The sequence below is a fragment of the Myotis lucifugus genome, unplaced genomic scaffold, assembly GCF_000147115.1.
Source record: "Myotis lucifugus unplaced genomic scaffold, Myoluc2.0 scaffold_2210, whole genome shotgun sequence".
In the NCBI taxonomy this organism is placed as follows: domain Eukaryota; kingdom Metazoa; phylum Chordata; class Mammalia; order Chiroptera; family Vespertilionidae; genus Myotis; species Myotis lucifugus.
This window is the reverse complement of record NW_005873258.1, coordinates 6184-22742: the sequence shown is the minus strand read 5'-3', so window position 1 is coordinate 22742 and position 16559 is coordinate 6184. Positions and strand designations below refer to the sequence as shown.

Sequence of the window (16559 nt, the reverse complement as noted above, 5' to 3'; positions counted from 1 at the left end):
TTAAGCATAGGCTAAAAAAGATCCTCATCAGGTTAAAACCTTTAACTTATTCTTAAGAGGAAATACTAAACTTGCCAGAATAGGGAATATTATATTTCAACAGTACTTGTTTTGGTAGGTGAGATACTCATTATGTCAATACCCCCCCCCGCCACCCCCGTCTCCCTTAAAAGGAAAGAACTTATCTGGGATTGGAGCAGGAGCAGTGATCCTTCTCCAGTCCTTGCAGATGAGGCGCTCATCATGTCACAGCCCTCATTCCTCCTTAAGATAAGATGGCATGGGCACGCTGCACATCAGTAAGGTTAGCACAGCTGCCAGATTTTTTTATGGCCACCCTGCACAGGTTTTTGTTTTCACAATATCTGGCAATGGCCTAGGGGGAGACATGAGATAGAACACAGGTACATTCAAAATAAAGGAGCTGCAGCCTTCACAGAGAAAGCATCACTGATAGCCACACAGTCCTAATTCTTTATATGGATTATGGTCATTGCCTCTTCGGAGAGCTGCGTATACACTGCATGGTCCTTGGGATCCTATTTTATGTTCATCCACGAAGTTAAGTAGTTTAGGGACTCTGATTAGATTGACACAGCAAAGGGGAACTTAGAATTTGTTAAAGTTTGGGTTTTTTCAAGATGTCAAAGGTGTGACAGTCTTCCTCACAACAGTATCATCTGTTGTCTGTACACTTGGTTCCTTAAATATAATAAATATACAGTTGGGAAATGTTATTGTTTACTCAGCTATTTACATTCTATCCAATCTTCATTAGTTAGCATTTACTCTAAGCAAATTTTAATGAGGCTGGCATGTGCTGTATTTTACTGAAAGCTCGAAAGGTCTAGTGACTGATGCACCATCAAGGTACTATTTCACTTGCACATTAAGGTAGACGCACTCTAAAGGACTATTAAGTACCACAAAAACTGTCCATTTTAGTTGTAATTTCGTTGTATACTCCCCAGAATTCATAAGCCATAAATATTACTTTGTCGCACATACTTTACAAATGCCATTAAAAACCCATATACTTTCTACACCCAGTGTTTGAAGTACATATTCTACAATCTAAGTATCTCTCTCTCAGGTTACTTTTGTCTATCAAACTGAAGGTACTGAACTGTGATCTATACAGAAAAGACATGAATTTGCAAACTGAGTTAAGAGTGATAAGTAGAATATGGTTGTAGATATGATTAATGATACAATTGTAGGAAATTATTCATGTATGGCTATAAAATAGAATACAGTTTCAAAAAAACCATCAAAGTTTAAAATGGATTTAAATTATTCTGAATCGTGGTCACAGAAAAGGTAATTTTTATAATGTAGGATTCTTATATACACCATAAAAATACTGCTAATATGATGTGAGAGAGTTAATAAGTCTTATTCAATGTGTTAGTTTAAAACAGCTTTTCATTTTCCTAGTCTCTACATAATATGACTTATGCACAGATACTGGTTTTTGAGTCTGACAGAAAACCCCACTTTGTGATTTCACAGCCTTACCTCTAGGTTCAGTGCTCGTTCTTTTTGAAGAGGAGTCAATGCAATAGGCAACAATCCATGGTCACTTGCTAAGGACCGAAGGTCAAAATAGTATTGGGCATAGACACTGGTAGAAACATACAGACGAAACCGCAGTAGACATAGGTATTGCCTTTCCAACTCATTTCTGGGGGAGAAGGAAAACACAAAACCACCACAGGGCAATTTTAGTCAACATGGTTCTCTTCAAAATTGTCATTCTAAGCTACTAGGTTGGCTCTGAGTTTAGTTTTGAATCAAATAAAGGCTACCAACCTGGGCTAATACACTAATGTTCAACCAGGCAAACAAGGCTCAACAATTTGTGGTCCCCTTTGAGTTTGGGACAAGGGGAAGGACTTTGAGTTTGGGACAAAGGGAAGGAGGTTATGTCTCTTGTGCACAACAGCTGTTGACTAGGGGCTCAATTATCAGAGTCCCATTAGTGCAGCTGTAGGTTTATTCTTCTTGCTCACTCTCAGGGCTCCACTCTAGTGCTCAGATGAAAGGAATGATGTATGCTGTTTCTTAGCCCTGAAGAACTTGCAGACATTCTCACCAGGCTGATAGCAGGAAGGGGATTAGTAAAATAGAGATGTGCCAACAAAAGGACTGGGCACATCACCACAGCAACAAATGGATCCGTTCAGAACCACCACTCTTATCTTTGAGGGGAAAACTCTTGGAAAATTATCAGACACCAAAAAAGAAACTGAGGAAGAGACAACTCAATGGAAGCATGTACAATGCTCATGGACAGGAAGCATTAACACCTTTAAAATGTCCATACCACCTCAAATAATCTCTTTCAACCAAATTCCTATCAAGATGCCAATGCCATCTTTTACAGAAGTAGAACAACTAATCCAGAGTTTTATACGGACACACAAAAGACCCTGGACAATTCGTCACAGCAGTTGAGAGAAAAACAAAAGAGGCTGGAGGTATCACACTACCTGATATCAAACCCCACTACAGGGTTATAGTCATCAAAACAGCATGGTACTAGCATAAAAACAAACATAGATCAATGAAACAAAATTGAAAGCCCAGAAATAACCCCACACCTATATGTTTAATTACTATTTGACAAAAGAGGAGACTTCATTCAACGGTATATAGACAGTCTATTTAATAAATGATGTTGGGTAAATTGAACAGATACATTCAAACATTGAAGCTAGACCACTTCTTACACCATATACAAGAATAGACTCAAAATGGAATGTTAACCTAAATGTAAGTGTCAAAACCATAAAACTCCTAGAAGAAAACATAGGCACTAAAATCTGGAATATTTCTCTTAGTGCTTTGCTGATAGATTAACCTGAGCAAACGAAATAAAAGAAAAAATAAAGGATTGGGACTATATCAAACTAATAGTTTTAGTATAGCAAAAGAAAACATCAACAAAATAAAAAGACAACCCACTGATGGGAAAACATATGTGACATTGATATATCTAATAGGGGGTCTAATATTCAAAATTTATAAAAAACATACATAACTAAACAACTTCTATAAAACATATACAGCTCAATACCAAAAATACGAAAAATCTAATTAAAAAATGGACAGAAGACCTGAAAAGACACTTATCCAAAGAGAGCATACAGATGGCTGATAGATAGGAAAAGATGCTTAACATCACTGATCATCAGTGATATGCAAATTAAAACCACAATGAGATATCCTCACACCTGTCAGGATGGCTATCATCAACAAACAGCAAGTGCTGACAAGGATGTGGAGAAAAGGGAACCCTCGTGCACTTTTGGTGGCAAGGTATATTGGTGCAGACACTGTGGAAAATAGTATGGAAGTTCCTCAAAAATTAAAAATTGAACTGCCTGTGACTCAGTGATTCTACCCCTGGTATATATCTGAAGAAAACCAGGACACTAATTGAGAGGATATATACACCCTATATTCACTGCAGCATTATTCATAATCCTTAAGCTGTAGAAGCAACTCAAGTGCCCATTAACTGATGAGTGGATAAAAAAGCAGTGGAATATTATGACTCATCCATAAAAAAGAATGAATTTCTGCCATTTGTGAGAGAATAGTTGGCCCTAGAGGGTATAATGTTAGTGAAATAAGTCAGTCAGAGAAATACAAATAACATATGATTTCACTAAAAGCAATATAAATGAACAAACAAAACAGAAGCAGACTCAGAGGTAAAGGGAACATTTTGATGGTTGCCAGAGGAGAAGAGGTTTGGGGGAGCTGGGTGAAGAAGGTGAAGAAATTGAGAAGTACAGACTGGCAATTACAATGCAGTTATGGGGATATAAATTACACCATGGGAAAGAGAGTCAATAATACTGCAATAACTATGCATGGTGTCAGGTCAGTACTAAAAATATTGTGGAAAACACTTCGCCAAGCACATGATTTTCTAACCATTATTCTGTACACCTGAGACTAATATGAAATAACTAGAAGCCCGGTGCACAGATTTGTGTTCTTACAGAACCCGGGACCCCTCGGGGGATGTCAGAGAGCCAGTTTCGGCCTGATCCCTGCAGGCCAGGCCGAGGGACCCCACCAGTGCACGAATCTGTGCACTGGGCCTCTAGTATGCATATAAGATCTTTGGTTAATCTCTTCCCGCACTTCCCACTCCCCCATTCTCTCTGAGATTCATCAGTCTGTTCCATGTTCCCACGCCTATGGTTATCACTCCTGCGTTAAGCATCTGCCCAGGTGGCCAATGCACATCATAACTACTGGCTGGGCAGCCGGTCGCTTAGGCTTTTATTTATATATAGATATTGAATGTAAAGTCTTATTGAAAATAAATGAAATTTTGAAAATGGGGGAATAAAAACCTGAACTGGTAGAAAGCGTTAAGAAAGGCATGAAGGTATTTACATTACTGTTGTTTTTGAATCTGAGCTTCTACAAACTTTGCTACCAGAGAAATATACCAAGTTATCACACAGATTATTACAATAATAACACATGAAGACATACTAATTAATGAGGAGTATGAAATGTCAAAGCAAATATGGATAGAAAAATGTACGTAATTTTATGCCTAGTTCAGTCCTCTGCACAATGTAACCTTTCAAAATATTTCTTATTTTGTAAACTTTATGGGGGCAAATAAGGAATTTGAAAATGGTTTGAAACTTCATCAAAATCTTGCAAACTCACAAGTTCTTGATTGTAATGCCCCTTAGCAATGAGAAGAAGTGAAAATTCCACATAGCCTCATCGTGCAGATACTTGTATGTCAGAATAATCGCTCCCAAAACAATGCGTTTCCAGTTAGATGGGCAAATGTCGATTTCAGCATAAGATAAAAGTCTTTCTATGTAAACCTGCAAAGTAGAACACTGGTTTTTGATTCTAGTTCAGTTTAAGTGCTGTGATAAGAACTTTCAGGAATGATAGATTTCATCAGTTTTTGACATGCCTTTTATTCATAGCTTCTAGAGAGACTGCTTGGCCAGCCAAAGCCAGAGGCCAAGAAACAGTTGCAAATCAGACACTTCTACTGCCTACTTTCCCAGGTGAATTTCCAGCCTGCTCACCAAAGAGTCGCTGGTTCCACTCTTGGCCCCTGTCAGGACTCATGCGGGAGGCAATCAATAGATGTCTCTCTCTCATACTGATGATTCTCTCTCTATTTCTCCTCTCCTCCCCTTTCTTTTCTACTTTTTCTGAAAATCCATGGATAAAATATCCTCTGGTGAGGATTAAAAACATTTTTTTTTAAAGAGAGTCCCCCCCAGTGGCTGCTGTGTGGTGCAGCAGGACACGCCGTGCAAACAGGTGTGTCTGAGGCAGGTCTCTACAACTGTCAGGTATTCCTGGACTTAGTGCCTTTGTAAGAAACACACACGCACACCAAGGATAGACATTTCATATCCCCTAAGCCTCACATCTCCATCACAATTCTGTGAAATCCATCTCTGTCTTACACAACCTGAAGCTTGGTCAGTTCTGTTGGTTTCAGTTGGTAGCAGAGCTGCCAGTCTCTATCTCCCTGGTTCTCCTCTAAACCTGCCAGATAGCTGGTGAGATCTCATGATTTCTTCACATGTATTACATGTCTATTCTACAAAGAACTGGGTGAAGTTAACAGCTAAGCAAAGATTATAGAGGCAAGCTGTGATTTGCTGTTTCGTCGAAGGGTTCTTTGAAGAAGAGTATGTTTACTGTCCGAGGTTATCAGATTGACAGCCCACATTAGCCAAAGGTGTTAAAACCCAACTGTATTTTAGAAAGCAAAAGGTTACTGAACATTATGTGCTATTAGTGAAAGTTTGCACCAATCTTTCAAAGCTAAATGCTCCCAGATATCCTATGAATGAACCTCCTTACAAGGTTCAACTGTCAACTTTCTGGGAATAATTAGAGACATACACAACATTGGAAATCACTCAACTTTCCTTCATCACTTCTACAGATTTAGAATGTGCCATTACTCATTCATTTATACCACTTGCCCTCCTGTGTCAGTGGAATTGAGATTTCTCTTCTCACTGAAACTCTTCTAGCAGTGAAGTCAATCCCATCCCACTTCTGAAGAACACCTCCCACAATTACCTCTTCTTGAACACATTCCTGTGCCAGAGATTCTCCCCAATATGAATGTATTTATGTGGTACCCATCCCACTCCCCACAATCCCTAGACTGCCTCCTGTCTGTTTGCTCACAGTGAATGCCCTGAAGCTGCTTCTCATCTCCCACTCTCTCCTTCACCCACTGTAGTCTGCCCCTGGCACTGTCACTCGACTGAAACTACTACTGCTAAGGTCATCGGTGCGTGTGCACATACAAACCAGAGCTCTTCACCCCAGCTCCCCACTCCCCACGCATTCCCTAATGTCATGTGGGGCACTGCCATTTGCCTAGGTGCTTGGCCAAAGACGTCCAATTGAGTTGACCTGTTGCAAACTGTTAGCAACTCTTGTTATCGCTGCCTGTCACTGATAGTGAGTCTGCTTCCTAGTCTATTTGTCACTTCTCACCCATGTCACTGTTATTGCCCCTGACTTCTCGGCCTCCACTCAGACTCCCAGCTACAATCATTGTCCCCAAAGCAGCCTGGATAGCTTTTGTAATCAAGAGCACTTCCCCACCCTGCTCAACTCTGCCAAAGTGTTTCCACCAAACAAATAAAAATGTCACTTTCTCCCATGGCCTGCAAGCTGCAAGGCCCAATCAGGTAGCACTTGCCCTTCTAGGTCCACATGACCTACATTCTCTCCCTCATTCCACACTCTGACCACACTGGCCATACCTCACTCTTACTCAAATACCAAGTATAAGTTCCCGTCTCAGAGGCTGGCACTTATTCCCTCTGCACATAACGTCAGAGCTTCTCATCTTCCTCAGTTCAGTCAGGCCAGGGTCAGATGTCATCTCTTACAGAGGCTCTTCCTGATCACCTCTCTCAAGTAGCAAGCCCCTCTCAGCATGATATCACGTCACCCTGCTGTACCTTCGTGATATTTACTACTACCTGAGATATTCACCTTTTAACAACACTCAGTTAAAGAAATATTTATCTCTTCCTCACTAGGACAGAAGCACCATAAAAGCAAACACTTTATTCAACCATGGCTCTCCTCTATCCTCTGCACTTAGATCTGTAAGGACTCAGCTCTGAAGGAGAAATCATCAGGCATAGCTTAGGGTGCTATCAAAAACAGGGAGAAACAATAAAATAGAAGGAAGATAAGCGAGGTTCCAGAAAGAGAGTGAGGTCAAAGTGCTCAATGCTGACAAGAAGTTGCTCATTCCATAAATATCCACTAAATACCTGCTCTTGCTACTCTTCCTGCTTCCATGCACTTTTTATTCACACATTTTCTCGGTATTGGAATAGCTAATACTAATTCCCTGCCAGTAGCTAAGATTCATGCTCTAATTCCATATATTCAAACGCGTGGCCTGGTGCATCAAATGCGTGCATGGAGGGGGTTGTTCCCTCAGCCTAGCCTACACCCTCTCCAATCGGGAACCCCTTGGGGGATGTCCAACTGCCAGATTAGGCCCAATCCCATGGGCCTAAACTGGCAGTCAGACATCTCCCTCACAATCTGGAACTGTTGGCTCCTAACTGCTCACCTGCCTACCTGCCTGATTGCCCCTAACTGCCTCTGCCTGCCTGCCTGCCTGCCTGCCTAATTGCCCCTAACTGCCTCTGCCTGACTGCCTGATCACCCCTAACTGCCCTCTCCTGCTGGCCTGATCTTGCCCCCAACTGCCCTCCTCTGCTGGCCAATTTGGTTCTGACTAGTCTCTTTCTATGCCAATCAGCATCAAAAGCTCTGCTTCCTAGGCAGCCATTGGCTCCTCACACTTCACCCAGATTTGGTTCTGACTGGTCAGTTTCTATGCCAGTCAGCGTCTCTGGGTCTATCAACAGAGCCTGCTCAGAAGTGCGGCACTGATGAGCATCCCTGGTGGAGGCCTGGAGAGAAATAGAGGTGCTGTTGCTGGCCCGGCTTGGAGAGAAAGAGAGAGGCAAGTGTTGATCAACAGCTGCCACACAGGCTATGGATCAGACCCTGCTTCTCTCTTCAGGCCTCTCTCTGGGCCTGGTTTGCATTCCCCTCAGCAGTCAGTGCTGGGTCATAGTGCCTGCAGCCGCAGCAGTCAGTGCTGGGTCACCACGGCAACCAAGTGCTGACTGCAGGACTGACTTTCGGTTGGCTGAACCTCCGGTTGTGATGAACTCAGGGTTTTTATATAGTAGGATGATCTCTAGAGATGCCCCTCTATCTCACAGGTGCATCATCTTAATGTGTTTGAAAAGCACTCACCCTCTTCTACTCCAGATGCTCTCCTTGCTGAGTTCCCTAGCTCTTCAAGTGGGAGCACCACTCCCGCCTTTGATCAGCTGTGCTCAGCACTCCAGATGGCTGGCAGCTCCGTGAAAAGGCCTGTGTCTAATCCAGTGCCCACCGAGGGGTCTCTATTCAGAAGCACAGGCAGCCTCTCCAAAATTCTGATTGAAAACTGATGGAGGAGGCACTGCACTAAGTACTCTTCCCTCAGACCAAGCAGGAGACTTTCCCCTTTAGGATTGTCCGAGGGAGGAGTGATACAATCCCCATTCTTTCTCACGAGAATGGACCTCTCATTCCAAATGACACACTCTTTCCACAGAAAGCCTGGATGAATGACACAGAGCCCCTTACACAGCAGTAGCTGAGCAGACAACCAGCAAAGCCCTTTCAGGTCCTACTGGCACTAGAATCCTGGAAACATCACAGGCAGGCACAAGAGGACAGCAAGGATGGATGAATACCCATCATCCAAGGAACAGAGAACATTGGGCTCTAGTTCTCAGTCAGGACACACATTACAACTGCCTGGGGAATGCAGCCTGCGACTCAGCTTAGACCTACACTGAACCTGTCACTGCCTGGGGCCCAGAAGGTTCTGTTATTGCCCCCATCCTGCCCCATCAGCACACCTTGTATGTATGCCTGTGTGCACTGCATGTGCCTATGTCTCCTGAGGCCTGGAGGGAGAAATGGGAAACCTCTCCCTCCTGCTGCCTTTGATAGCAATCGCTTTGTGGTGAAAAAAGCAAGGACATTTTAAATCATAGTGATTATTAAGCTCAAGTGTGTGAACTTTACATCCTTTGATAGGTTTCCCTTAATAAAATTCTGAAAGAAGAACTATCTTACCAATGTTGTTATGGTATATCCTCCTGTTGCCTTAAAGGCAATGAAGAAAGGTCGAATAAATCTGTAAATTGATTCGGGATCAGGATTATGATGAAAGAATTCCTCAGGAACCTTTTCTTCCTGAAAGAAAGTACCCATTGAAGAAAAATATTAAGTACTTTTGTAACAACCATGTTCCACTTGTGCCCATGTGCAGCTTAAAATTATTTTGATTGGGTGACATGTATTTTAGCCTTTTAAATATAAATAATGGGACCTTAAAAAACAGTGACTGAATATTGACACGCAATAAAGATAAATACAGGCACAACCTCAGAATATTTATATATTCCTTTCCACCTTCCCCTACAATATTCTGTCTAAATGTGAACTATTTTTAGGCTCCAAAGACTTGTTGGTCATCATGTCATACTTCTCTGCAATCACCTTTGAGAATGTAACCATCGGGCTCTAAGGCTGTGCTGTGCATACAGTGCTCACCAGCCACATATTGTTATAGAGCATATCTGAAGACATTTTAAAATTTTTGTCATTCTAATTAATTCAATATTTAAATAGCTGTTTAATTGTCTTCTAGAGATCCTGACATATCTATTAGGTTTATGTACAAATATTCATATTGCTTGATGCTATTGAAAATTTTCTTTTAAACATATACATTTTTGTTTTTCAGGCATGTTGTCCACTGTAGCTCACTAATTATACAAAGCTGAAACTCAGTTCTTACTGACCTATCCTATATAATAAAAGGGTAATAAGCAAATCGACCGAATGGCGGAACAATTGGTCGCTGTGATGCGCACTGACCACCAAGGGGCAGAGCCTCAACACAGGAGCTGACCCCTGGTGGTCAGTGTGCTCCCACAGGCGGAGTGCTGCTTAGCCAGAAGCCAGGCTGATGGCTGGCGAGCATAGTGGCTGTGGCAGGAGCCACTCCCGCCTCCGCGGCAGTGCTAAGGATGTAAGCCATCAGTCAGACATCCCCTAAGGGCTCCTAGACTGCAAAATGCACAGACTGGGCTGAGGGATCCTCCACCCCCAGTACATGAATGTCGCGCACCGGGCCTCTAGTTTCTTATATAACACGAGAGGCTCAGTGCACAAAATCCGTGCATGGGTGGGTGGCCCTCAGCCTGTGCCCTCTCACAATCAGGGACCCCTCGCGTAGGGTCCCTAGGCTTGACTGGTGATGAGGCCCTATTGGGGCTTTCCTTCCCCTGGCTACTGGCAGCTGGCCATGCCCCCGCTGCTGCCACTGCTTGCCATTGGTGTGGCACTGCCAACCCCTACCCCATCACTTGGCATCTCCCTCTGCGGGCAATAGGCGTGGGGTGTGATCATTGGCTGGCCTGGGATTTCCCTCTGCGGGGTGATCACTGGCTGGCCCTGCACACCCACCACCACATTTCTAGCCAGTGGGCTGGGCCTCCATCTGTGGGTTGATTGATTGCGGGGCCCCACAGATCAATCACCCTGCAGAGGGTGGCCCTGCCCACACACGACAGTGCTGTCTGTAGGGGTAGCCTGGGTCTTCCTCTTTAGGACAATTAGTCGTGGGGCTCTGCGCACCCAGCTGGGGCTCCACAAATGGTCACCGCCCAGAGGATGGCCTGGGCCTCCCTCATTGGGGCGATCACGGAGTGCCACCCCACCCCGATCGATCGCCCCGCCAGCCAGAGGCATGGGTCTCCCTCTTTGAGGCCTTGGCCTCCCTCTGTAGGGCGATCGTGGGGCGATGGCCGGGCCCCCTGACCAATCACATTGCACCCACCTTGGCAGGCCTGGCACCAGTGTGTGTCATAGCATAGTCATCCAAAGTTCATCTGGAAGGTCGTTCTGCTGTTTGGTTGTTTGGTCGGTTTGCATAGTACACTTTTATTATTATAAACTAGAGGCCTGGTGCACGGATTTGAGCACAGGTGGGGTCCCTCAGCCTGGCCTAAGGGGATCAGGCCAAAACCAGCTCTCCAACATCCCTCGAGGGCTCCCGGACTGTGAAAGGGTGCAGGTCAGGCTGAGGCACCCCTCACCCCAGTACACAAATGTTGTGCACTGGGCATCTAGTTTCTTATATAACACTAGAGGTCTGATGCACAGATTTGTGCACAGGTGGGCTCCCCTGCTCTGGCCTGCAGGGATCAGGCTGAAACCGCTCTCCGACATCCCCCAAAGGGTCTGGGATTGCAAGAGGGCAGTTCTCGGGTTACACACCCCAGAATCGACTCCCTCCTCTCTGGTTCTGAGTGCATCACCTGAGAACCACATCTGCCAAGTCACAGCAACTCAGTAGCATCTGCATTGAATGTCAGACCTCTGTTGGTCAGTTCGCGCCATAGCTACCAGTTAGACAGTCGCTTATGCTTTTATATGTAGATGTTCCTTTTGTAAAATAATTAGATACAACATGGGGAGGGGAAGAAAACTTAAAGGAAGGTAATGTGAACTCCAAGCTGGAGAAAGTAATTTTTTACTAGTGATTAATTTTGAAGCAAATCAGCATGGAATAAGCACAACTGTCTGAGAGAAAAGAACAACCTCAATACAACTGGCACTTACTGTGACAGGATGGAGTCTCTCATCAAAAATGTCCTTGGATCTATTTGCATCTCTAGAAAACAAGAACGTGATTGAAAAAAAACTAATCCAGGAACTGTCGTGTTAGCAACACATCTGCTGGGAGTAGAGGGGGGTGGAGGGAGCTTAACCTTCAACAAAGAAAGTCCTTCTACAAATTCTTCTCTTAGATCCCGTAGGAATTTTCTGACCTCTTTTTATTCAGCACATCAAATTCTGTGAAATTTTTTCTACAATGACCTGCCAGAGCTGCCTTTATAAGCATTGACCCTCCCTAATAGGCAACACTAGGCAACCAAATCGATGGCCAGACCTCTAACTTCTCATTGGCAGACACAGGAACATTTTACAACACAGTAGTAGTGGGCAATTCTTCATGTGAGAATGAGATTCCTGGTTTTTTTTTTCACTGTTTTTTCTCTTACTAGTTTCCTATATTATATTCTTATTATATAATATATTTCTTCTTGATTCTTTACAATAATCTGAGGTTAAAATTTGCCTTTGAATTTTAAAAGTGACCACTCTATTGATTTGAGGGGGAAAAAATGGATTGGCTGCCCCCTATACATGGAACTGGAAAACTAGCTATGTGGCCTTACAGAATTGAACCTACAACCTAGGTATGTGCTGCCCTAACTTGGAATCAAACCTGCCAGCTTTTGGTGTACAAGACAATGCTCCAACCAACTGAGTGAGGGAAACCAGTCTTCTGGGGTTTTTAGGTTTAATTTTCCACACTACTACACTCTGCTCATTTACACAGTGGTTCTCCAAGTGTGTTTTGCAGGCTTCAGTGGTTCCACTAGACCATTTCCAGGAGACCCATGAGGCCAAAACTGATTGTATAGACATATTAAGGCACTGCCTGCATTTACACTGACATTTGCAATGACTGGATAAAAGCCAAAGTCAGTAAAACTGGTTTCTGAGCAAGAATCAAGGCAGGGGTCCCAATCTGTGCTAGTAGTCATTCTATTCTTCACTGCCACTTGTTGACAAGAAATATGCTTTACTTAAGCACATCTTTGATAAAGCAGTGACAATGAATAATGTTATTAGAAGTTGAATCTTCTTTTTATACTCTACAGTGGTTCTCAACCTTCTGGCCCTTTAAATACAGTTCCTCATGTTGTGACCCAACCATAAAATTATTTTCGTTGCTACTTCATAACTGTAATGTTGTTACTGTTATGAGTTGTACTGTAAATATCTGATATGCAGGATGGTCTTAAGTGACCCTTGTGAAAGGATCATTCGACCGCCAAAGGGGTCGTGACCCACAGGTTGAGAAATGCTGCAAGGGGAAGTATGCATTAAGCATTTCTGCATACAGAAATATGGTTGTTAAGGAAAAGCACTTGGAATTAGTTGTGAGATGAATGCCCTACTGTTCTCAGAGAATAATATTTTTATTTGATAATACAAGTGTCGTGCACTCAAGACTGAAAAGTGAGTCTGTCACTTCCAGGAAAATAACTTATACATTTCTTGCCAATTGCACAGTTCCAGCTATCAAGCTCAAAATCAAGATTGGGGAAAACTTGTATCCTTTTTGTGACCTAACAGTTTTTCAATACCTAAAGGTTTTTCTGGGAAGACTGGTGGTTATGTGATGCTACCTAACAAAAGTGAGTTTTGATACTGTAAAAAGAAATGTGAGCTGATACTTGACAAATGACCAATGCACAATGTTATTAGAAAATTACTTACAATTTAAGAGATTCATTTATTATAGAAGATGTATGCATGGGTACTAATTTAACAGAGACCTTAGTACAAGTTCAAGGATAGGATTTAAAATTCCATTGTAACTAATTTCAGAAGACAGCTTCTGTGGACTCTGGTATAGTATCAAAGAATATCCAAAATTATCTGAAGGCTTTGAAAATACAAACTTTTCTAGCCATAAAGATACATGAGGCTGGGTCTGCATATTGTTTATTCAAAACAAATTATTGAGATGACTGAGGTAATCACTAAGGATTGAAGACAGGGTGTAAGTGAGAATCAGCTGTCTTCTGTTGAACCAGAAATAAAGAGATTTGCAAAATGTAAATAAGTGACACAATTTCCATTCGACCAATTTATTGTGGAAAATGATTCTCTTTTATAAAGAATTATGTTAACACTATGACTCGCTATCAGGGGTGTTTCTGCCCCCCAGGAAACATTCGGCCATGGTGGATACATTTTTTTGTTGTCAAAATGGGACCTGGGAAGATTATGCTACTGGCATCTAGTGAGGAGCGTCCAGGGAAACTGTAAACACTCTGTAACGCACAAGGCAATCCGCCACAACAAAGCAGTATCCTGCTCAAAATTTCAACAGTGCTATAAAAACCATGTTTCAACATACAAGGAATTCATTTTTAAATTCTCAGTTTTAATTTCTAATACAGTAAATATCAATATAAACCAGATAAACAAATTTTCTTCAGGATCCTCAATAACTTAAGCATTAGGAGTCCTAAGACAAAAACAAATGGTTCGCTTCAACAATGTAATAAGAGCACTAAAGCTTACTTCAATAGTATCCATAGTTAAAATCTAACACTAACTTTATATCTGGTAAGTTTATTAGCTAGAATAACAAGACTGGTTTTAAAACTCACCTCTTCTTTATGTGGTAATATATTGCTAGTGCCAGGCTGTGGAGAAAAGAAAAAGTAACAATTGACTTTATGTCAGGTCTGAAGACAGGTTTTAAAAGGGTTGTGGTGGGGGAAGACCATCCCAGCTTCCAGGGGCCATGAGATTCTCATTCAGAAAGTATCACCTAAGCACTTTCTGCCTTGTGGTAGTTCTTTGTCAGTTACTAAAATTAGGAAAACCAAAATGCTAAGGAATATGCTGTTAGAAGACATGTTTTGAGTGATTATTATAACATATAAGTTATTACACTCTTGCCCTATCTTTTGCCTTTCTACTCAGAGAACCTTTCATCCTGTACAAGTTAGATCTACTTGTGCACATGCTTAAATTTAAGCCACAGTAGTTTTTCCACCTGCCCACCTATTTTCCTTTTTCCCCTAAAGTTAAATAAAATGCTCTATACAGAAGAGAATCATTTAAGGTCACTTTTACATAATTGTTAAGAAAATGTAATGGCAAATATAAGAATGCAATGAAGTAAAATTATACACCCTGTAGTATTAAAAACATTTATTTCCAAATTAGTTTAAATAAAATTTTAATGAGCAGATGTAAGTCCTCATATACTGCGTAAGTTCCTATATCCCTATGTTATTCCCAGATGCTGTGTAACATGAAACAAAGGAGTGCTGTAGATCAAGTTATATGCTTTTTCTCTTTGCCCCAAATGTCAGAAATGAAGCTCCAAATAATTGAGGAAAAGCAAATCTGAATTTTATAACTAGGTTATAGAATATTAGCAGTTGTACAAAGGTCTGTAGCATTGTTAGCATCAAAGATGGGCACTTCTATAGTGCTTCAAACAGTTTCATCTTCAAAATGATTTTAAAATCATAGAATTTGAAGCATATAAGCTGAAAGGAACCAATGAACTTGTGATGATATTTAACTCAACAACCCATTTTACAGAGAAAGTAACCAAGGCTTAAAACTGACTTGCTCAAGGTCCCACCAAGAGTGAGAAGCAGTTCTCCTTCTTCTACCCTCTAACCAGGTAGTGTGGTTCCCAAGCTTGGCTGTGCATTGGGATCATCAGAGGAGTTTTACAAACTGCCTTCTTCCACCTTGAGATGCTCTGATTTAACGGGCATTGGTTAACTTTGGAAGCTTCTCGGGTGATGACAAAGTGCAGCAAAGTTTGAGAACAGAATGAAGTAGAGTTAAAATCAAAATCATCCCAGATGCTTTTCTCCACATAAAAATGCCTTCCATCCCTCCTCAGCTTATCAGAAGGCTTGTGAGAGTGACAGAGTGTGTTAGGGAAGGAGAAATGGAATGCATGTGTTTAGAGACACATTTAGACAAAAATTGCGTAAGTGATTCTAATAAGGCTCACCCATCCCATTGAGAACAATGCACTATTACCCCAGAATAAACATTTTTTCAAAACCATTCCTAAAAGCTAATGAGCTCTATTAATATTCTCACTAAACCTTTAATTTACCAATAGTAAATGTACTGAATGATCATTTTCAAAACTTGATAAGAGCAAATGAAAATTTACTGTACTTCCAAAAATTAGATGAATTTGGAGGGAAAAGGCATAACACCCACTTGTCTAAGTAAGGCTAATCTTCAAAACAACTCTTGAATTATATATTGTAACACCAGAATCATCTAATTCAAAAGAAGCTATGAAATGCAGCCAGAAAGGACTGGTTTTTACTCCCCGATTTAGTGGCAAAACTGAAGAAAAAGACTCAGTGATTGTGAGTTGGGTGCCAAAGCTCAGGACTTTAGAGAGAGACGGGTTCCAGTTTTGCTGAAACTCAATTTGATCTCAACTGTTGTTATGAGAGAAGAAACTTACATTATTATGATTGCAAACTGGCTATTTTTAATTAAAGTAGAAGTTACTGAGAATTTAATTAGCCAAAAAGCTGATACAATATAAACAAAATTAAGTTTATAAATAAATTATGTCTTAGGACTGAAAAATAAAATCAGGAATGAGGATGTTAATATTTTCAGGTAGAATTTCCCAAACTGTGTTCTGGAAAGTCAACCCTCTCATCCTGGAGAGACACCAATAATGATCCTTGGACAGCGCCAATGGGATTCAGGAAGCTCTACATCCTAGTTTGGTTTTATTTTGCTCTTAAGTAAGCTTGAAAGTTTCATATTAGGGT

The 16559-nt window shown here is 41.6% G+C and overlaps 1 protein-coding gene across 1 annotated transcript in view; it reads right to left on the bottom strand.

The window, feature by feature from the left end:
• Positions 1–265: 265 nt before the first annotated feature.
• Positions 266–16559, bottom strand: part of LOC102426803 (cyclin-Y-like protein 1) — a gene marked incomplete at its 5' end in the record, with an annotated part of 17224 nt that continues 930 nt past the window's right edge. The window contains 6 exons of the mRNA XM_006108391.2: positions 266–376; positions 1519–1684; positions 4702–4868; positions 9202–9321; positions 11758–11809; positions 14391–14426. Of these exons, the coding sequence (XP_006108453.1) occupies positions 266–376; positions 1519–1684; positions 4702–4868; positions 9202–9321; positions 11758–11809; positions 14391–14426 (652 nt within the window). The remainder of the gene's footprint in view (positions 377–1518; positions 1685–4701; positions 4869–9201; positions 9322–11757; positions 11810–14390; positions 14427–16559) is intronic.